The sequence below is a fragment of the Rhinolophus sinicus genome, chromosome 8 (genome assembly GCF_057876585.1).
Source record: "Rhinolophus sinicus isolate RSI-liver-muscle chromosome 8, RSI-T2T, whole genome shotgun sequence".
NCBI lineage: Eukaryota > Metazoa > Chordata > Mammalia > Chiroptera > Rhinolophidae > Rhinolophus > Rhinolophus sinicus.
Genome location: NC_142508.1, coordinates 60,400,971 through 60,422,923, shown reverse-complemented (window position 1 = coordinate 60,422,923; position 21,953 = coordinate 60,400,971). Strand labels below are relative to the sequence as shown.

At 50.4% G+C, this 21,953-nt stretch overlaps 1 protein-coding gene across 2 annotated transcripts in view; it reads right to left on the bottom strand.

Annotated features, from left to right (window-relative positions):
- Positions 1–2,065: 2,065 nt before the first annotated feature.
- The window catches only part of FA2H (fatty acid 2-hydroxylase), a 47,154-nt gene continuing 27,266 nt past the window's right edge, over positions 2,066–21,953 (bottom strand). Inside the window, exons 3-7 of one of the 2 annotated variants that reach the window (XM_019710427.3) lie at positions 14,469–14,611; positions 13,764–13,870; positions 6,475–6,647; positions 4,778–5,030; positions 2,066–3,538 (exon numbers count right to left, since the gene is read on the bottom strand). In XM_019710427.3, coding sequence (XP_019565986.1) covers positions 3,459–3,538; positions 4,778–5,030; positions 6,475–6,647; positions 13,764–13,870; positions 14,469–14,611 — 756 coding nt within the window. In that variant the 3' untranslated portion in view covers positions 2,066–3,458. The remainder of the gene's footprint in view (positions 3,539–4,777; positions 5,031–6,474; positions 6,648–13,763; positions 13,871–14,468; positions 14,612–21,953) is intronic. The other variant, XM_088800237.1, reaches the window with a different exon arrangement.

The following is a 21,953-nucleotide window of genomic DNA, read 5'->3' as shown; positions in this document are numbered from 1 at the left end:
AGTTAGAACTGGAAAGTTTACATACATAGTTCCAGTTTCCTATCAAAAATGATAAACGAGACAAAACAGTAAGACAAGCGAACAGGTAAGGTGGAAAAGTGCTGGAATTTTACAGTCACAGACATTTGATTTCTAAACGGTGAGGGCAGTCTTAAGGGGGCAGAACCTCATGCTGCCATCAGAGGGCAGCAGAGGCAAGGGAACGGGTGGAGAAGCGAGGACCAAATAACGCAACCTGCCAGAGATCTGACAGAGGCAAGACTAGCATTTATTGGGACCTGTTACACGTTGGGCAGTGTGCTGGAATAATAAAAAATTGTACAAAGTTTAAAGGCAGAGATTGGAGGCCAGAGCCAATCAAGAAGTGGAACAAAGTCAGTTAAGAAAGCAATTCTTCAAGTCAACCAGGAAATGTCGAAAAGACAGCAGGTCTGGAAGTACAACGCCAGAAATAAATATAATGGTTATGGGCTCATCCTCTGCCAGGGCAGTTGGATTGTTGCTAGAGAATGAGGTAAGGTAAATTGGTAGGATCATTAAGAGACGGTCAACCTGCATATTTACTTTACATTGACCAGAATTTAAATGGCCTTTGCCTGAGCAAGCATTAAACTTTCTTGATGAGTTTTGTATCTTCTCCCACTACAAAAATAAACATAATCACATGCCATAAGTTCCAGGCTTTCTCCTCATGCTAGATGTGTTGGAATTTTGATAATATCCCATGCTTGCTTTAGCATCTCATCTTTGACTCTTGCTATGTCTCTTGCACTTGATAAAATTATCTGAATCTACCCGATGGTCACTGAGTATGGACTGTACCATGAGTGCCAGTAGGCTTAAGGTTAAGGGCTTCGTGGCACCTCCTATATTCTTCTCTTCTGTAAGGTGGGGTTCACGCTCTCCTCCAAAGGCCTTGTGGAAATTGCTAACCCTCTGGGAAGGTATAGTGGGCACAGTAGGAAGCTCTGGGGGAATCCATCCAACGTTCACTGAGCGGACCTTTTTTATTAATAGGCTGGCTTAGTTTTGTGGATCTTTTTCCTACTATTTTCCCCCCTAAATATTCTCATTACCATGCTACAAACTCACTTAGATTTTGGTGTTTCTTACTAGTTCTTTTTCAAACTTTTTAAATAAGTATTTTTTTAATTAATTTTTTGTTCAAACTTGCTCATCTTAGACTTTTCTCTGGTGCACTTGCATATTCACAACTAGTTGATCTCCTTTGTTCTTCCTTTTGGTTTTTCCTTCCCCTTGTGTGTGATGTTCCGTAGTTAGCTTCCTAGTACCACCTAGGAAATGGAGGTTGTGATTTCTGCTGCTAGATTCCTGGAGCTAGAGGGATGGGTGGCTCAAACAGGTGGCACTCATCGTCAGGCCAGGAGCTGCAGGGATAAAGCCATCGCATGGCTGCCAGAGCAGGGAGAGGAAGCAAAGGTGGGGGCTCCCTCCATGTTGCCAGAACCTCATCAACATGAGTTTGCGTCTGCCTCCTCTTCTGCGTCTGCTTCCGCTTCTGCATCCTTGGATAGGTAAATCCAGAGCCCACCTCTGCTGGGCTTACTGAATTAGACTCTTGAGTGCTGAAAACTTGGGTCTGTATTTTGACAGGTTCCGCAGATGGTTCTAGTGTGGTGGCTGGGAAGACATCCTGAGAAACCGTTTCACGTAGACTGAGCTGGCCTGAAGTTCCAGTTCCCACTATGGGTATTTGTTGCTAGAACTGTCCTTCGTTTTAGGAAAGTCAACCAGACTCTCAGTTGGGGTCTGATACATTCCGGGAGAAACGTCTCCCCAGTGAGGTACCAGGGCAGTTGATGGAAGTGACACCCCCCACCCTCCCGTGTGTAGGCAGTGAAGGGAGATGCTGTCTGCGGAGAATTTTAAAACAGCAATAAAAGCAAGTAAGAAAACAAGCGTTGGTAAGCTTTTAATCATCACTGTGCCCCCACAAGTCTACTTGTGATCAATATGCCTCCCTCTGGACAGACCACCCCCATCTCCCACCCTACATGACACAGTTGGGTGAACAGACATCAGTAAGTAGCAACTAATCTGTCGGTTTCTTTTTTCAATGTTTTTATTTTTCAAAATATACAATTTATTTACACCTTTATTTCACAACTGTAGTTTCTATATTTATTCCAAAATCTTTAAATAACTCCACAGTAAACAGTACAAATCACAGGATCGGTCAAACTGCTTCTCATTAGCCTTTATGCTCGAGTCTTTTTTTTTAAGTTTCAAGTAGTTACGGTTTGTGGGTAAGAAGGGAACAAAAACAGGAAAAATTTTTACATAAGCTCGACACATAGGATTAGAAAGGGCAATCTGAACAGCTACTCGGTCTGGGGCCAGACTAAGGGCATTTATATAGTTTATAAATAAGCCCCTCTGATGAGCAGGGAGGGCTTTGGTTATGAGGAAGAAGGAGCTAGAACCTTATCTGCTGAGGGGGGGCGGGTGGAGCAGGGAAGCAAAGAGGGAGGGAGCTAAGGCACCACATAAAGGCTCCTTCTTGGTTTCAGGAGGCACTAACTGGAAGGGTCCTGAGTGGAGGGGGCAGGCGCCCCCTGTGCTATGTGGAGATCAAGATTGGCCGAGGATGGGGTGGGGCTCCCACCATGGAGAGGCCTCTTTAGCTTCCCTTGGAGAAATGCTCTGTGATTCTGGAGGCAGGAAGAGATGGCTAGAGCAGCTGATGGTTCCTGAAGAAAGGGGCCTGGGCTCCTGCCAGCCTTGAGGCCCATGCCAGCTACCCTCGGCCCGTCTGCACAGGCAGGTGAGGGCCCGGCATGTGGGTGCTGGATGTGTCTCAGCCTGAGGCATCTGGTGGTACAGCTGGCATTAGTTTGGACAAAGGCACTGCCTGGGATCTGGGGTGGCTGGGGGAGGCATCATGCTATCTCTTCTTGCGAGAGCCCTTCATCCACCTCAGAGTGCTCTACTCCTCCGGAAAGCAGCCAGAGCCATCACATCGTCCCCTGGAAGGGCAAGTGGGGACGACTAGGGCCAGAGGCCCTGCACACCCCACTCTGTGTGAACAGTGGCAGCTCCACAAGTGGGGGGCAGCTCCCAGGGGGCAGAAGGTGCTAAGACAAGCGGGACACAGGCCTGTCAGGGGGTCAGTCACAGGGGTCCGTTGCCTTCATTCCCCTTGGGGCTGACACTGTCGCTCAGGCCCTAAAGCAGTCCTGCGGGCTAAGGCTCGGGCAGGGGTGCTGGTGGAGAGGCCGGAATGCTGCAGGAAAGAGCTAGTCCTCGACGGCCATTTGACCACCAAGTGAACATGACCCTTCCGTGGTGGGTCAGGAGGCCGGTCTTCAGGATCTCCCCAGCACCCTCCACCAAGCCCGAGGGCCAGACAAGGCCCATCCTGCCTGGCCAAGCAAATGGTCTTTGCAGGATCTGGACAGGGCGGGGACAGGACAGGGACCACAACGGGGTGGGAGTTGTCACTGCATCTTCGGGTGGGGTTCTTCCGGCATTAGGGTGTGGAAAAAGTAATCCCAAAATTTAGTGCTGATGCCAAATCCTAGAGAGGGAGATGAATGGGGAGAAGGTGAGGCACTGCTGACGGAGGGGGATACGTCTGCTTGGGAAGGGAGTCAGAGTAGGGACGGCACTCGGGAAGATTGTGACATCGGTCCCCACTGCCCTCCCCACCTCTCAGGGCCATCCTGACACAAGTCAAGAGCAGAGTATCTCTGTTTCTAGTCGCCCAAAATGCCACTGGAAAAAACCCCAAATTCCTTATGTGGCCTGACTTCCTGGGAAAGCCAGGCCCCTACCTGCCTCTTCTTCCCCGGCTTTCATACTCCAGCCTCTTCCTTCTCTTTGAAGATGCCACCTTCATTCCTGCTTCAAGGCTTTACACCTGCTGTTCCTGAGACGCTCTTTCCCCAGACATCAGATGCTGGCTTCTCTTAATTTAGGTCTCCACTCTAATGACATCTCTGCAGTGACATCTTCCTGGGCCACTTTACCTAGCGTTCTGTTGTCCAAAGCCGTAGCCACTGGCCCTTGTGACTGCTGAGTATTGGAAATGTGGCTAGAGCTACAGAGGGACTAAATTCCTAATTTCATTTTATTTTAGTTAACCTAAATTTCAATTTAAAAACTTACACTCAATTCAGTTACTGGAAAGCTTTTAAACACATTTGGAACAACTCAGGTCTGTGAATCTACTTTTTTTTTTTTACTGTAAATTTTATAAACTCTAAAAACAGGTCAAATATTTCCAATGAAAATTTAGCACCTGAATTGAGATGTGCTTATAAGTGTAAAATACACACCAGACATCAAAGAATTAATATAAGAAAAAGAATGTAAAATATCTCATTAACAATGTTTTATATTGATTATACGTTGAAATAACATGTGGTTATGGTTGGCTTAATAAAATATATTATTAAAATGAATTTCATCCATTTATTTTTACTGGCAAATGTGGCCACTAGAAAATTTAAGAATCACATCTGTGACTTGCATATTTTGGACCCTTCCCCCAACTTACATGGTTCTTCTAACATCATCTTGTTGTATTTTCTTTGTGGCACCTATCACTGTTTGAATTATTTTTTACTGTTGATTTCCTTGTTTATCTGTCTCTGCTCAGCACCCCCGCACCAGAGAGTAGGATGGACGCCCAGGCTTGCCTTGCTGTCTGTGTATCCCCATTACCTAGAACAGTGCCTGGCTTTTGGAAGGGGCTTAATGGCAGCAGTCAAATAAATAAATGAATAGAGGTTGGGAAATGTTGGCCGGTCCTCACCTGACTTCTGATGTGCAAAGTGATGCTTGACGTGGTGGGCCTTCATGTTGTACAGGTAGGAGCCCGTGTGCGGTGAGCCGAAGTGCAAGTAGTAATGGGTCATGTCATAGAGGACGTAGCCCAGGAGGCCCCCAGCGAACACGGTGCCCCCCACCGCCTCGGGCAGGAGGAGCTGTGAGATTGAGTAGAAGAAGGCGATCACCAGAGAAGCTGGCGCAGGGGGGAAGACCAGGCGGGACTCATCAAAGGGTGCCTGTGGATGAAGAGGCCCAAGTGTCAGAACGCAGCCTGGGGCCGGCCTGAAGTCACAGCAGAGACACCCCCCTCAGAGGGTGGAGTCGAAGCAGCCCAGACACCCAGCGAGCAGGCAGTGAATGGTCATGGCACTGTCAGTGGCTTTGGGGAGGGCAGGGCCCATGCCTGAAAGCCCTAGAGAAACTGTGCTCCTCCCAATTTCCAAGCCAGGATGGGACCTGGAACACAGTCCAAGGACACAGAAGTGCCTGTGATATGGGCAGGATGCTCACGGTTCAGACTCCTGCTTTATGCTCAAGAGGCCACTTTGGCTCTAGAAGTTGTTGGGTGCTAGAGAGGAGCTCCGCCACCAAACACCAGGTGGGGCAGTTAGAACGGGTGATGTTGTCTGGGAGGGCAACACATTGGCAAGCTGAGGTTAATGCAAATTCCCATGGTGGGATGGTACTGGAAGTGTTAACATGCTTTCTCCCTAGCCCCAGGTCCTAACAGGAGCCCTTCTTTGTTCCAAGGGGGTGTTGTCATAACGAACAACAAGAGAAATAGGCCTTATGCTCTGGAACTTTAAAAGCCAAAGGACTGGCATAGAGGTAAGATTTTAGAGACTGCTTGGTAAATATTCTGAAAAGAGACAGGCCGTCTCTGGACTGGAAGGGAAGGGAGGCAATAGTCATAGAGCAACATGCTGATGGGAGCCTCCCTCCCCTCAGACCAGGAGCAACAGGACCAGTGGTGTGCTAGAAAACCAGCTTCTGGAAAAAGAAGGGAGGGAGGGAGGGAGGGAGACAGGGAAGGACGCAGGAGCAAGGTAGGCGAGAGACGCGCTTGGAGAGGCTGAGGACAGCATGGTGTAGGGACAGGGGGATGCAGCTTCCTCTGGGCAGACTTGGCTTCCAGTCCCAGGCACTGGGACCATCATGTTGCCCTTGAAGAGCCCCAGGCTGGTGGGTGGTTGAGAGCACCAACTCTGGAGTCCACAGAATGGGGCATAAGATCCTGGCTGTGCCATATATGACCTTGGGTGAATTCCTTAGTTTCTTGATTTCCCAAGCCTCAGTTTGCTGCTCTGTGGAATGGGGAAAAACTGTAGCACCATCTTCAGAAGGAAGCTCCACAAGGGCAGTGATTTTTGACTCACGTCTAGAATAGTGCCTGGCACAGAGTGAGCACATTTGTTGGCTGAATGACGGAATGAATGGTTGTTGTGAGGATTAAAGATGAGACACGAAAGGTACCTGCAGAGTGCCTCGTGTTACTAGTGATGGCACATGGACACACATACTCACTCTGTCCACGCCAGTTCAGAGTAGGACCCAGGTCTCCCCGAGCAATACTAACTGCCCTGATTTCCTCTTGTTCCCAACATGACTCGCAGAAAGACTGGCAGCTCCTGTCAGTCGGTTGCAGCTGCCAGGCCCCAGGGGCAGCCTGCCCGTGCTCACCTTGTGGTGCTGGCCATGCATGATGAAGTGCAGCGTGATGAGGTAATAGCTTTTGCTGGGGGGCTTCATATGGAACAGGAAGCGGTGGATGAGGTACTCCACTAGGCTCCAGAAGAGCATCCCCAGCACAAAGAGGCCCGGGAACACGGACTCAGGCATCGCTACTGAGTACTCTGCGGGGTGGCAAGAAAGAGACAAGGTCAGGGCAGACCATCCAGCAGGCAACAGTGCCTGGCAGCTCCAGACATCCTATGTCACCACCCTGCCACCTGGGGAGTGCTTCCCTCTGTCCAGCAGCTATGGGACCAGGCCACACTAGTGGGACTCTTGGGTCAAAATGGGAAGGATGCTGCGAGGATCCGTGCTGGGCTTGGAGGGGTACTCTCGGGGAACGACAGGGTCACCGGCCAGAGATCCGAGATCTTCCTTAGAGGGATAAGGAGTAGCTGGGCTGGCACCGGACCTTTGCCTGGGGCTATGGTCTGAATGCCCCTTCAAATTTCTTAAGTTGAAAGCTAACCCCCAAGGCGATGGTATTAAGAGGTGGGGCCTTTGAGAGGTGATTGGCTTATGAGGGTGGAGCCCTCATGAATAGAATTAGTGCCCCTTATAAAAGAGGGCCCACCGAGCTCCCTTGGCCTTTTGGTCATGTGAGAATGCAACAAGAAGTCTGTGACCTAGAAGAGGGCCCTTGCCCGACCAGGCTGACACCCTGATCTCAGACTTCCAGCTACCAGCACTGGAAGCAATTAATTTCTGTTGTTTATAAGCCACCCAGTCTGTGATGTTTTATTACAGCGGTCCGAATGGCTAAGACACTGGAGAAGGGTGACCCTGCCGCAGCGGCATGGTGGGGACGGAGGGATGGTCCCAATTAAACCAGTAGAGCTGGGGAGGTCCTTGATGAAAAATGTTAACAACTCGGGACCAGGGGGCAGGAGGGACAGGAAAACCCATGTAGAGAAATCTCAATGGACGACACTTGAAGTCATAGCATATGAGGAAGATTTGGACAAAAAAATGGAAGGTGATTAACCTGAAGACCAGAAGACTGGAGAGATGTAATGGTCCTCAAGGGGGAGGCTCACAACACCCAGCCCTGTGGATGCACTGCAGCCCTGAGGCTCTCGTTTCTTTTTTCCACGTCACTCATTCTTTGACTCCATGGGGACCTCAGCTCTTCTGTTTCCTCCAGTCTATCCTCACCCTCTTAGCTTTACTTATTTTCTCCACAAGCCAATGCTTCCGCCATATTTTCTCTCTCTCTTTTAAAATAACAGCTTTATTGAAATATAACTCACATCTCATACAATTCACTCAAAGTGTACACTTTAATGGTTTTTCGTATATTTTGAGCTGTGCAACCATCACCACAGTCAATTTTAAAACATTTTTATCACCCCAAGAAGAAACCCTGTATCCATTAGCAGCTGCCCCTGAGTTGCCTCCAACCCCTCCTATTTCCCAGCCTCTGGGAACAATGAATCTCCTTTCTATCTGTGGATTTGCCCATCTGGACATGTCATACAAGTGGAATCATACAATATGTAGTCTTTTATGACTGGCTGCTTTTCCTTATGATATTTTCAGGGTTCATCCATGTTGTAGAATGTGTCACAATTTCACTCCTTTTTAAGGCTGAATAATATTCCATTGTGTGGGTTGACCACATTTGTTTATCCATTCGTCATTCGATGGACATCTGAGTTGTTTCTCCTTTTTGGCTATGATGAGCAATGCTTTTATTAACATCAAGGTACAAATTTTTGTGTGGACACATGATTTCAGTTGCCTTGGATACATGCCTAGGAGTGGCATTGCTCGGTTATATCGTAACTATGTTTAACCTTTTGAGGAACCACCAAACTGTTTTCCACACATAGCCATTCTCTTTTGACCTTCACTCCATCTCCATCACCTGCCCCCATGAACCCCCAACCCTGGATCAGTACAAGAACTTGTGTCCCCACCCAATACCCAAGCTGCTGAGCATGGAGGGAGAGTTGTATAGCCATGGGTCTGCTGCCTTCGACTTCAGCTAGACCCCAAACACTGACTGGTGACCCTTTGATGTCTCCAGGCTCAGCTCTGCCCGCACTGCCCTCAAGTGTCCCCCTCTCCTTCCACCCAGTTTCCTACCTCACAGAGAAAAGAGGCCCTGCGGATGGGCGGGGGGAGAACAGCTCCTTCCACATGCTCCCTTCCACCTTCAAATACACCGGATTCAGCCCCCACCCTGGAACTTCCTTCTTGCTCTTCAGGGAAGAGGTGTGCCCCCAGGCACCTGGGCACTGGATGTTGGTGGTAAGAAGAAGAAGAAGGGGGAAGAGGAGGAGGAGGAGGAGGAGGAGGAGGAGGAGGAGGAGGAGGAGGAGGAGGACGAGGAGGAATATGTATCGATCAGTACCTACACGCTAGGCCTTGCTCAAGTATTTAATGGATTGCTTCCTATTTCATCTCTCTCCAACCTCACGAGGGAAGCACTGGCATGTCCATGTGAGTGAGAATATGGAGGTAGAGACGACTTACGTGACTTGCCCGGCTCACCCTGCCTTCCCTCCTGGGCATCTCCAACTTCTCCACTGGCCCTTCTGCTTGCCTTTAAGACTGTCCTATAATAGACTGTCCCTTCATAGACAAGCCCACTGAACAGGTAGGCCAGACTCAAGTCTCTGCTGCTTCCATTTGCTCCTCAAGTCCCTAAGTCTGTCTTCTGTGAAGAACTGCAAAGGCCATTCATGTATTTCTTGCCAGATCTAAGTAATTTTTTCAATTCATCTCTAACTTGGCTGTGGCATATGACATTAGTGACCACTCTCTTCTTGAATCTGCAACCACATAGGTTCCTCACCTGAGGTTTATGAACACCCAGAGGGTCCTCTGATGGATTCCAGAGTGTGACTTGCTGAAACGATATCCCAAATAATGCATCTGTGCACATTTTCTCTGGGGAGTGAGTCCACAACTTTTTAGATTCTCAAAGGATCTGGGATCAATAGGTTAGAACACACAGCTTCCCTCCCTGCCTTCTTGTTTATTTGGTTTTTCTCCTCTTTTCTAGATGCCCTTTGTCAGGCTCCATCGCGGACATTCTGCCTGTCCCCAGGGTGAAACCTTGACTCTGCACTCTCACCTGCTCTCTGCTCGATCCCAGATGCCAGCCACGGCCCCGGTCCCTGGACAGCCACTTGTTCCTGGGCATCTCCAGGCAGCTGTCCACTGGTCCCCAGGTCAACAGTTCCCAAATGAAGGCAATCATCTTCCTCTTCCTTCCTGTCTGGCCCATCACCCCAGGCTGCTCCTCTTGGGTTCCTTCCTCAGGGAGCTGTCCACACATTACCAAAGGCTTAACTTACCCTTCTCTCCTGCGTCCAACCAGTCACCAAGCTCTGTTGGCTCACCCTCCTTAATATCTCTTGGCAAAATAAAAGAAGCCAATACAGAAGACCACACATTGTACAATTCTACTTATATGCAATGTCCACAATAGGCAAACGTATAGAGACAGAAAGCAGATTGGTGGTACCAGGGGCTGGGGGTGGGAAAAATGGGAAGCGACTACTTGATGGATATGGGGTTTCCTTATGGGGGGATGCAAATGTTTTAGAACTAGACAGAGGTATTGGTTGCACAACATTGTGAATGTACTAAGTGCCACTGAATTGTTCACTTTAAAATGGTTCATTTTATGCTATGCGAATTTCATCTCAATTAAAAATATATACGGTATCTCTCTCTCAGGTCAGTTCACTGCTTGAAATGCCCCATTACCTTATCACCTCTTGCTCCAGTAACTGCATCCGCCTACTACCCCACTCCCTGCCCGTCTCCCCACGCTGTTAAAACCCTTCTCTGGTACATCATGACCTTCAGGCAAAGTCCAACCCCCTACACAGCACTCAGGGTTCCTCAAGACCTGACCCTGCCGGCCACATTCCTGCCCTGTCTCCCCATCACCCTGTCACCCTGTACTGGGTGAAACCAAATCACTTCCAGCTCCTTAGCTGGGCCATATTCACCCTCCTCTCACATCCCTAATTTGGCTCATGTTTCTTTCACTGGAATGCCCTCCCTTGCCTTCCTCATCCTTGGAGATTCAGCCCATGTGAGAACCCCCGTAGATGCCCTTCACCACGACCTGGGCTTCAAGGCTCCTGCCCTGCCCTCCACATCACCCTTTATCACACTGAACTATGGCTGCGGTTTGACTCACTCGCCCCCACTAGGGTATAGCCTTTCGTTTTATGTCCCCAGTGCTTAACACAGCAGGTGCTCAGACACTCACAGGGAATTAACGGGTGAACACGAGTCTTTCTGAAGGGCTGTGCAGGATGAGGTTTGTTCCAGGGGCAGAACCAGGCCCAGAGGGAGGCTGTTTCTGGTTCTGAGTAAGGAAACACTTCTGAAGGGGTGTGCCTAGTGAGGATGACCCCAGGTGCCTGCTGAGGACGGAGGAAAGCCCAGGAAGGAGGGCTTTCTTTCACTAACGTGATGCACTTAAGATCCAATCCCCAAAGGGTCCATCTCTCCCTAAATTAGATGTTAGGCTAGGCTGACATCTCATCAGTGGGGCCTGCTGTGTCCACATTTGGTACAAGACACTTGCTTAACAGCATTGCCCGCAAGTGGCCACTCGGACGTGGCTGGGTTGCTCGGGCTGGCCAGAGGCCCTGCTTCCAGGGAAGGCTTGATCCCTCTGGGGTCCTTCAAAACACTCTGGTGAAGTACAGAGAACACAGGCTTTAGATTTGCAGACCTGAGTTCAAATCCTGGCTCTGCACCATCTCTGTGGTTTCTCAACAGTAAAATATCCTCCCCATCATGAAGGGCTGTTGTTAGGATGGAGGGAATATAATACCTGATTATACGATCAGTATATAGATTAAATAATTATTATATATTAATACTTATTTTATATATATATATATATATATATATATATATATATATATATATATATATATATATATACATACATACACACACACACATATACATATATATATATATCAAATAGCTACTATAATTTTTAACTATGAGTCAAAATACATCTAAGTCCTAACCCGTGGTCCTACTTGTGCCCACCTTCTCGCAATTCTCCTGTGGAACTCTGGAGGGTCCCCGGTTGGGGGAGAGTTTCCCAGCTCCCTGCTTTTCACCCAAAGTGCAAGGGCCCGTCCTTGCTGCTTAAATAGCTCTCGTCAGCAGGGAAAGGACTGGACCCATGGGGGCATTCCTGGCCACAGACTTTGGTCTTGACCTTTGCTGGGGCTCCTACCACACATCCTGTCGGAGGCCTGCATACCTACCTCGATGTCATTTGGTTCCGGCCTGGCACTCACTCGAACCCTCTCCCAGGCACTGCTCTGGGGCCATCCTGAGTATACAGAACCTCTCTGCTTTTCAAAACATTTTCATGCATGCATCTAGGAATTTCAGCCTTGACCTGGTATCTCCGCTCAGCTTTCACTGCTTCTTGGCACCCTGACTCTGCTGCGATTCCAGGGAGCTCTGTGTCTAGCCCCTGTGCTGGGACCCTGCTCAGCCTCCTCTTGCCATGTTTCTCTGCTGGTATGCAGTGCCTTGCCTGACGCGCTGGAGGACGAGTTAGGGATCTGGTGACATAGCTCTCGTGCCACCATTGCTGGCATCACGGTCACAGGCGCTGCACTGGACCTTTATAAACAGCACATCTCAGCTCTCTGCAGAGGCCTGTGGTTCCGACCGAGCCCTCACATCGCCCTCCGTGCCACACACACGTCCCTTCCTATAGGTCAAGTCTCCGCCCGCCCCCTCACCCCAGCATCACCCGTTGGCCCATCCGCAGGAGCTGGTACCGAGTGGCATCTCTAGAGGAATCCTGCAGAGGGACCTGGGCCAAAGCTCGGGCGTCCCCTCCCCCCTCCGGCCGCCAGCCCTGGCTGAACTGCCACTGTTGGTGATTGTTAGGGGAGTGCCGGCGGACAGTGGGCGATTCAGTGAGTGGGCCTTCTGAGCAACAAGCCCTGTGCTGTGCCTGAGCTATTCAGTGTGGGCAGAAAAGGGGAACCTTGGCTCACAGGGCGTGCATTAACCCTTGGTGACCAAGAAGAGTTCTGGGCTCTGGGGGACGTCCTGTAGCTCGTTCATTCCTTATCACATCCTGGGCCACGTGGAAAAACAGACTCCCATCACTATGGCCGTGGCCCCTCTCTTCTAAGCCATTCAGGCCCTCAACGTGCCACTCCCAGGAGAGGTGGGCAGGAGACAAGCCTCGGAGACAAGCCTCAGAGTGTGGCGAGAAGGAGCCCATGTCTGGCAGAGAAGGGAGGCTCTGAAGGCTCGCAGTCAGGAACGTTACATGTGACCAGGAAAGGAAAGGCCACCTGAGCTACACCAGCACACCTCTCCTGCCTGTCCCCCAACCTGGCCTCCACCTGAGCCACCCACCACTGGCCAGCACAAACAGACCACCTGGGCAGGCAGCATGTACCTGGAGGCCCAAGGCAGTAAGCTTGGGAAGCAGGCTGGCAGAAGTGGCCACACCCGAACCCATGGCTGCCCTGAGATACTCAGTCCCATAGGCTCTTTGGAAGTTGCGCTATGTCAGCCCTTCTCTCTGTCCCCTGAACCCTGAAACTGGGGGGATGGGGAGGTAGCACCTGACATCCACATCCTAGCCACGTGACCCTGAATCGCTTGCTTGACTCCGTTTCTTTGTCTCTAAAAGGACATGATGACAGTATCCTTCTCGTGGGCTGTTGGGAGGGGTAACTGAGAGGGTCCCTGGGAAGCATGACGCTTGGCATGTGCTGAGTGCTTAGCAGAGGTTTGTGGGGTTGTTACTCCAAGTTAGGGGTACTGCTGCCTGGGCCTCTGCCCAAGAGACGCTGTAGGGCACTCCTAGGTCTTTCTCTTCCAGGCTCTAATCTGTGCTGTGTGCATGGACCATTCTGAGTCCAGCTCTCAGCTCAGCTACCTGGTAAATGATTTCATTTAGTTTCTTGCCAATCCCAGGTCATATCTTTTCTAGCATTAGACTCAGCAATAAGCCCTCTTCTTTACTGCTATGTCACCTTTTAAAATGATTTCATTTAGTTTCTGCTAATGTGTTGCTGTTCTTTTAATCCACTGGGGTTAGAGTTGGGGGAATCTGACAGCATTTTTCTTTGGAAGACTATTTCTAAAGATAAAAATGTTTGTGATCTGGTTTGGGGTTCCGTGTTCTTACTAACTCAGGGCCAGGGAGAACACCGAGGTCTCCCACCTCCAGGAGCCACAGGAGCAAATCAGAAAGGAACCGACATTACCTGTGGTGAAGGACGTGAAGAGTCGGACGTTGCCCTGGGCAAGGGTTCGGTAGTAGGACCAACTGAGGTACAGCACCAGGGGGATCCAGATGACGGGGACACTGTACCTGCAGGAGGGCCACCAGGGTGAGAGATACACATGCCCAGGGGCTCGACAGGGTCCAGCTTCCCCAGACATACCTCTCAACTAGAAGGGGGAATGAGATGATACCAAAGCATGTGCAGAAAGCATGTGGAGACCTGGGGTCAAGGGCACTGCTGAGGGAAACAAGAGAAAGTCTGAATCTATCTGTCTCCTGTCTCTAAGATGAGTTCTTGGCAGAAAAGAACTGTGTCCTTGTGGCTACGGACTCTATACAGCTGGATAGATGCTGACCTCTTGTGGCAAAGGAACTAATTGCAGGCAAAACTGTTCCCATGAGCATTAGAGGTTGGAAACCCTTCATAGGAATCTGGAACAGAACAGGGATGGCATTCGGAGTGGTTTCTGGCTACATGCTGGGTTGTCACTCACTCAACGGAGAAACCGTGCACAGGAATAGATTATGCCTATGGCATGTTCCACTATCCCCAAGAGCTTACAGTATAGCTCTGGGCTGGGTGGTGGGCAGACCCAATTGTCCTTTCCCCTATCATATCTGACTGGCACCAGCGGCACCATCAGGAGAGAGGGGCAGCCCACCAAGGATGCAGTGCAGGGCTCACCAGACAGTCTTGGTGAGGGACTCGATGAAGTTTGAGTTGAAGAGGCGGATGGGCCTGGTCACTGGCTGGTGGACCCACTCATCATACTTCTCTCCCAAGTGGCCTACCTGCCACAGTAGGGGCTTCTGCCAGTCTACCAGGTCCTGAAAGACAAAGTCAGTGGATACTTGATGTTCACACCTGCACACATTCATTCTCCCAACTCCTAGTTACAGTCCCCCAGTCCCCATCCTCCACCTCATGTGGTCTGTATGTGGTTACTCACCCTCCCAGTTTAGTGATTCAGGACTGACCAAACCACTCACCTCAGCTCCTGGCCACAGAATTGGGATCTAGGACAGGCTCATGACCTAAGCTGGTACAATAAGCCATCAGATACCCTCTCTTCCTGCTGGAGTTGCTAAGCTAGCAGGGCATGTCCCTGGAGTTGCTAGCCTGCCCGAGGACTCAGTGAACACAGAGGATGGCCAAGGCAGGACCTGGAGACACCGAATCCAGGTGATGACACCTGAGCACCCAAATTCAGTCATGCCTGACGCGTGAAGTCTGGCCCAGGACTCTTTAGGTATGGGAGCCAATATATTCTGTACTAGGAATGAAATAGGCCCTTTCTCCTCCACCATGGGCTTTCTTCTTGGTGTTGGCCTGGGCAATACATTCATTCACTCATCCCTTCAAACAATCATTCATTCAAAAATTTGCTTGATATTTCATATATATATATATAATTCTATGCTAGGTGCTGGGAAGAATAAACAGGAATGTGAGAGACTATCTTTGCTTTGTATAGCTAAGTGCTTAATTAGAGTTCAGACTCTGGAGTCAGGCCTGGGTACAAATCCTGGCTCCATCACTTACTGTGTGACCTTGGGCAAATTACTTGACCTCTCTGAGCCTCAGTTCCCCCAGCTATGAAATGGAAGTAATAATAATGGTACCTGTATAAAATGCTCAGCAAGATGAGACATGCCAGTCAAGACAGTTTAGTGGTGATGCAGGCGGGCTGAAATTAGGAGGCAGAGTGATTGGTACCAAGACCTGGGTCCAGGGTAGAAAATAAGGGCTTTGTAGAGAACTTGGGGTTTGGGTTAGACCTCATACCACATGGAGGACTCGGCAAGGGAGAGAGGAAAAGATAGAAGAGGGAAAGTGGAAAGAGACCTGCAGTTGAGAATGATTGTGTCCCATTTAGTACCTCGACATTGATCTGAGGGGCAGCAGGAAGAAACCTGTTGAGGATTTTAGATGACAGAACACTCCATATCAGACCCGGGAGTTGGCATTTCATCCTCCAGGCCAGTAGTTTCCAAGCTAAGGATTATGGCTACTCCAGGGGTACTCACAGGCTAACCCTCAGAGGCAGGGAGAAAATATTAGACTGTTTGTGACATACGTACCTCATCTTTAAACCATATTTGAATGCTTTCTAATGCACATAATATGAGCACATTAGCACATGCAAATAATTTATATATAATTAAAATGGATATATAATGGAAAATGTGGTCTAAATGTTTTACTTATAGGGATGTAAGATCAAAAAGTTAGGAAGCCGCACCTCTAGGCAATGGGAAGCCCTTGAAGATTTCTAATGAGTCAGTGTATTGAGGCAGATTAATCTGGACCCAAACCAGTAAACCCAAACCCATAAAGAACAATGAATGAGTCATGAAACCTGGCTCTGCCCTTTATCAGCTGTGGGATCCTGGGCAAGTGCCTGTACTTCTCGGAGCCCCTCAGTCCTCATGTCTATAAAGACAGGTGTGCCCACCACCCATGATAAGAGAGGGAGAGACATGCCCAGTGTCTGGCACACAGTGGATATCAATACATCTCCAATACAAGGGAGTCAGGTGGCTACTGCAGGTGAGAAGGGAGGTCGTGTCAGGAGAGAAAAGGAGAGGAGAGAGAGGTACATGGAGGAAAGCCAGGGAGAAAGAGTCAACAGCGATTCTGAAACCTGCTTTCCCACAGCCCTGGCTGGAATCTCATCCTTGCACAGACCTCCCTGCCAAAGCTGCCTCGGCCCCAGCAGGTCTCCCAGCCCTGCCAGAGGGGAAGCTAGCTCCACCATCACTATCTTGGAGCAGGGGTGTAAGGGTCTCAAGCAAACAGGGAAGGGCACTGGGCAGTCTCTTGGTGCCTATGACCAGGGAGAAAGGTCCAAAGATGGTTGTGGTTCCTGTTATGTGAACCCCGCCATTCTCAGGCGCTGGCTGCCTTCCTGCTTCCTAGGATGGAAGAACTCAGAGCAGCCTGGAGCAGTCCCATCCAGCACCAGTTAGACCAGGCAATCAGCCAAACCCCACCTAGTAGCCATTCCCCTCCCGGCCCCAGTCCCCGCATCTCCTTGACTTTCTCCTTTGGGTTTAGCAGGAAACAGATTAAATGGGTGCATGCTGTCTCATTCCTTCTACTTCTCTGCCTCAGGTCTACACACACACACACACCCCGCAACCAGGAAAAAGAACTGGAGGAACCAGCTAGTGGCCTGTGTTTACACCTTATCTTGTGCAGCCTGCAGAGCCCCACCTCAGAAGAAGCTAGGTCAGAGTCATGGTGAGAGCTTGAGGCTTTGCAAACTATTTTGAGAACCATTAGGTTGGTGCAAAAGTAACTGCAGTTTTGGCAACTATTTTTAACCTTTTAAACCGCAATTACTTTTGCACCAACCTAATAACATTCATAGAGCATTTATTATGTGCCAAGCATGGTTCTAAACACTTTACATGAGTTAAATAATTTGATCCTTGCCATACCTCTAACTAGGCAAGGACTATGATTATCTTGCAGATGGGGAAATTGAAGAATAACTTGCTCAAGATTGCCCAGTTATGCCTTTTTGATGAATTGGGAAACAGCCATCCTGGTCCCTGGTAATATTCCTTGTCCCAAAGCCCACTTTGTCTGATTTTAATAGACCCACACCAGGCTTCTTTATACTTGGCATTTGCATCCTCTTACTTTCAACCTGCCTATGTCTTTACATTTAAAGTGCATCTCTTGCAGGCCGCATATAGTTAGGTTTTGCTTTTTTATCTAGTCAGGCAATCTCTATCTTTTAATTGGAGTGTTCAGTCCATTTACATTTAATGTTGTGTTTGATCTACCATCTTGCCATTTGCTTTGTCTCCTCCATTCTTCCTTTCTTGTCTTTTTTGCATTAATCAAGTATTACAGAATATTCTGTACTGTCTCTTCTATTGGCTCTGTAGCGATGCCCTTTTGTATTTTCCCCTATTACGACTCTAAGGACGATAATATGCATCCTTAACTTATCACCATCTATCCCGAATGAAACGCCTGATTTTCATATGTTCCACTTTTGTATGTTACACATGACACTCTACGCCTGTTTTTCATTTGTACACTTAATTCAAATTAGCTACTTTATATAATGAATGTTTCCAATTATAGCACAGGCTTCGGCCAGGTGGGCCTCTCTCTGAGCCTTGCAGTAGTTTGGGCAAATTTTCACCTATTGATCCGTTTTGCCCTTATTTCATAAAGCGAGTAGAAAACAGCATAGGATTCATAAGCTTAATTCAGTTGAGACCCAGGAAGAAATGTCTAGGTAAGCAGCAAGCAGGGATTCCGGCCTGACTCTTACACTCTGTTGTGAAGAAACAATAGTACAAAAGGACAGAGCAGGTGTGGAGTGCTGGAGCTTGACCGCTGAAGAGGAGTTTAGTTTACAGGTGTGGTGGGAAGAGAGCCAGTGCCCCCCAACTCCCCACTCCCTAACACAGGGGTCTCTCATTTGATGTCCCGTTACCCATCTGCTCTTTGAACATGACTTCGGTTCCTCCCTGGGTAGACCAGCATGCACTGGACACCATACAAATGGTGGATTTGCTGTCTAGAGTTGGTCCCGAGGCTGCCTCTGGTCAGCTCACTGGCCTTGGAGGGCCATGAATCCAGGCTGGCCCCCAGTGCATTCCTGTGAGGTAGCCCTTCTTGGTGCCCAGGGAGGGTCAATTCACCCTGGAGCCTGAAGCACCACCTGGAGGAATCCTGAGAAGGCGCACTCTCTCTGCAAACATCCCTTCAGTGCTCAAAGGCCAACACCTATACTTCTACCACTGGGGCCTCAGCCCACTACCCCAGGGAAGTCAAGTGAGCCTTCCATGTGTGTGTGGAAAGCCAGGCCTGCTCACCTCCTCTCCATGCTATGGATGAGGGAACTGAGGCCCTGGAGGGTAAGTGATTCTTGAAATGGGGTTAGTTGGTCCCAGAGTGGGAGCCTCCCTTGCTCTCTCCCCCCAGCTAGAGCACCCTTCACACAATCTCCCAGGAACCGGGACATTACACTGTGTGCTCAACCTTGATTTAGATGGTACATGCACTGATAGGGTATCGTTTCCCAATTCTCTTTCAGTCCTGATTACTGAAGGACAAAGTCTCAGCTGAGTGCTAATATTTTCAACATCTCTCATTTGCTGGTCATTTCCAATATGGCAGCTGACTGGGAACTAGTCTTGAGAAGAGAGGAAGGCAAGAGATGACAGCTTGGGATCCAATGAGGAGGGAAGGGATTCAAGATAAATGTCATGTCCTACTCTGCCTGGCAGAGGGTCCCCTGGCTAACCCTCCCACAAATGCTCTCTCCCTCCCAGGCTGGTACCTGATCCTGTCCCCTTCCCAACCCTACTGCCTAAGGCTTGGAGAACACAGGGAAGGCATCAAAGGTATCGGCAAAGGGCTGCTAGCCTCTGAAGGAGGTTGGGTGGAGGAACAGGCCACTGCTTACGCACACACCCTCAGTTCCCAGGCATCTAGGGGCTTCCACAGCAACCCTCACAAGAGCAAATCTTCCTTTTACAGCTGTGGAAGCTGATGCTCAGAGAGGGCAAGTGATTCAATGGGGAATGCCCAGCTAAAGGACTAGCAGGATGAGGGTGAGGATATGCCTGGACACTGCTCTGGAGTGGGCTTGGTGGGGTGGGGGTGTCCAGTGGTGAACTGAAAGACCCCAAGCAACAGGCTGGGTGCAGGAAGCTCATGCAAGTCTGGGGTGAGATTGGCCAAAGCACTTAGTGCCAACTGTGTGTGTCCCATTCCCCTCCCCCATCCAGCTCTGCCCCTACCCCAACGGGAGGGGGAGGGCCTCTCCGGGCTATGCCAGGAATGCAGCTGCCACAGGGCTGGGCAGGGGGAAAGGGCAGCCTGCTGCCCAGAGGGTGGGTGGAAGGATGTGTGCTGCCAGATGGGGAGGGGGCCTCTCCCCTACCCACTGCCCAGGTTCCCCTCCTCCTGGGCAGTACAGGGGCCGGGTGGCACAGAAGTCTTTCCAGAGGCAGCCCCAGCTTAGGAATAGCAAGCTAGGAATCTGCTTCTCCCCAGAGGGGAAAATGAAGGGAGTGGGGGGAGCTGCTCTGTGCCAACAGCTGCTCCCACGACCACAGCCATGAGCCAAGGCAATTGTTCAAAAACGTCCACCCAAACTTAGGAGCTCATAGCTCCAGGGCAGAGTTCTGAGCCAGGAAGGCAGATATGGGCTTCCAACTAGTGGGGGCCGGTAGGGCGGGGAGTGAGGACAAGAAGCTCGAGAAGAATCCTAAGACACACTGTTTCTGCATCCTCGTCACAGGCCTCTGGGCTCAGACTTCACGTCTACTTTCCTTTGAAAGCCGTGATTTTGAGAACTAGGGCCTGGGACAACCTCATTTTACAGATGAGAAGACTGAGGTCAGGTGCTCAGCTACATATGCTAGAGGTGACCTGCACGGGAGCCTGTCCCGCTCCAGAACCCAGGTCTTAACCCAGGGCCAGGAGGCCTCCTCTCAGCTGGTTCAGGACCCCTCTGGCTACGAATTCCCAGCACAGAGGCTGTGAGGGACCCAGCAGGCGTGTGTAGTGCGGGGCTCTTGGTGGCATTGTAGGGGTGTCTGCAGGCCGTCTTATGCAGTCTACCTGGGAGCGCCTAAGCTCAAGCCCACGGAGGCAGTTCTGGACCGGCCTCCTCCCCCACCCAGGCATGTGGTAGCTGGGGAGGTGGCCTCAGGCTCCCTACTGTGAGGCTTCAGGGAAATGAGAGTGGACAGGGAGCAGGGGTGACGGGGCCGAGGCCTAGAGAACAGAGGAAGGCTGGCCATGCACCATGCAGAGAGCCTGTACGACCTCAGTCCTGGGGACAGAAGAACAGCAAAGGGGCTCCACCCCGTCCCCCCATCCTAAAGTGAGGGGGCTGGTCTTTCACTGGCAGCTCACTTTGTGATACCCCTTTGTACACCCTGTCAGATACTCCTGACAAGGCCACATGATACCAGGTGGGAATAATTGCCTTCATCTTGCTGAGGGAGAAACAGACCTGAGCCGTCTGTGGTCACGCAGCGGCATCTCCTGCTCCCAGCTGCCTCTTCCACTGCCCACACAGGGACACAGAGGGCAGCGCCCAGCCTGTCTGCCTGGTTTCTCCTGGGGGAGGAGGGGTGGGTATTTTGGGCACTCCTGAGCTCTTTGGAAGAGAGGCCAGGAGCTCTGGGCAAGGGGCAAACAGGGAGCAAAACTGAGAGCCTGGCCCAGCAAGGACGGTCTTGGGGAGGTCCCTGTGAATCCCTCCTGGCAGCCAGACCCTCCAGACCCCTACTCTGGGGAGGGTCAAGGGGAGAAAGGAGGCCCAAGGGGACCCAAGGGGATGGGGGTGGGGGGGCGGGTAGAATGCTGGGAGGTGAGCCAGGGCTGTACCCGCAGCGTTGAGGTTGGCCCTCCCTAGAGGTGGGCGGGCCAAGAGGCCCTTGTTCTGATCCAGGAGCTGTTTTCCTGAGTCTCAGTGACTTAACTGAGGGTCCTGAAAGGTTAACCCATGTGGCCCGTATCAACATCTGCCAGGCCCCGGGGACCCTCGGAGCAGCCCCTGATGCTAATGGGTGTGAGTGTACGTGAATGTGTACGGTGTGGGGAGGTGGCCAAGGGGCTTTGAGAGCCCACCGCTGCGTTTCGCTTTGGGACACACCTGGCTGTCTCCTAGGGAAGAGAGCTTTGGAGACACCTTCCTCCCTTCTGCCACCTCCTCTCCCAGTCACGGGCCTCAAGGGTGGACAGGTTCCAGGACACATGGAGGGGTGCCAGGCAGGGGAGAAGGGCTCAGCAGTAACACTGGTGGTGCTGAGCTAACCAGCAGAAAGACTTTGGGCAGGAGACTTGAGCTCTTCCTCATTAGTTAAATCAGGATCTGATAATCTTATCTCTGCAGTTGTTAGAGGACTACATCAGATAATACCGGCATATTTAAAATGTTTGGCCCGCAGTGTCTGGCACATGGTGGGAGCTCAATAAAAGAAGTGTTAATTTGGCCCTAACTCCGCTGTCCAGGGACACTATGGGCAGGAACTTCTGCAAACCCTTCAAATCATACCAGTTTCATCTGGTTCCCGCATGCTGGTCTCCAAAGTGGGCAGAGTGGAGGAGGCTGCCAGGGGAGGGCTCCGAAATGGACACGGTGAAGCAGGGAAAAGAGGCAGGGAGACAAATGGGACAGGTGTG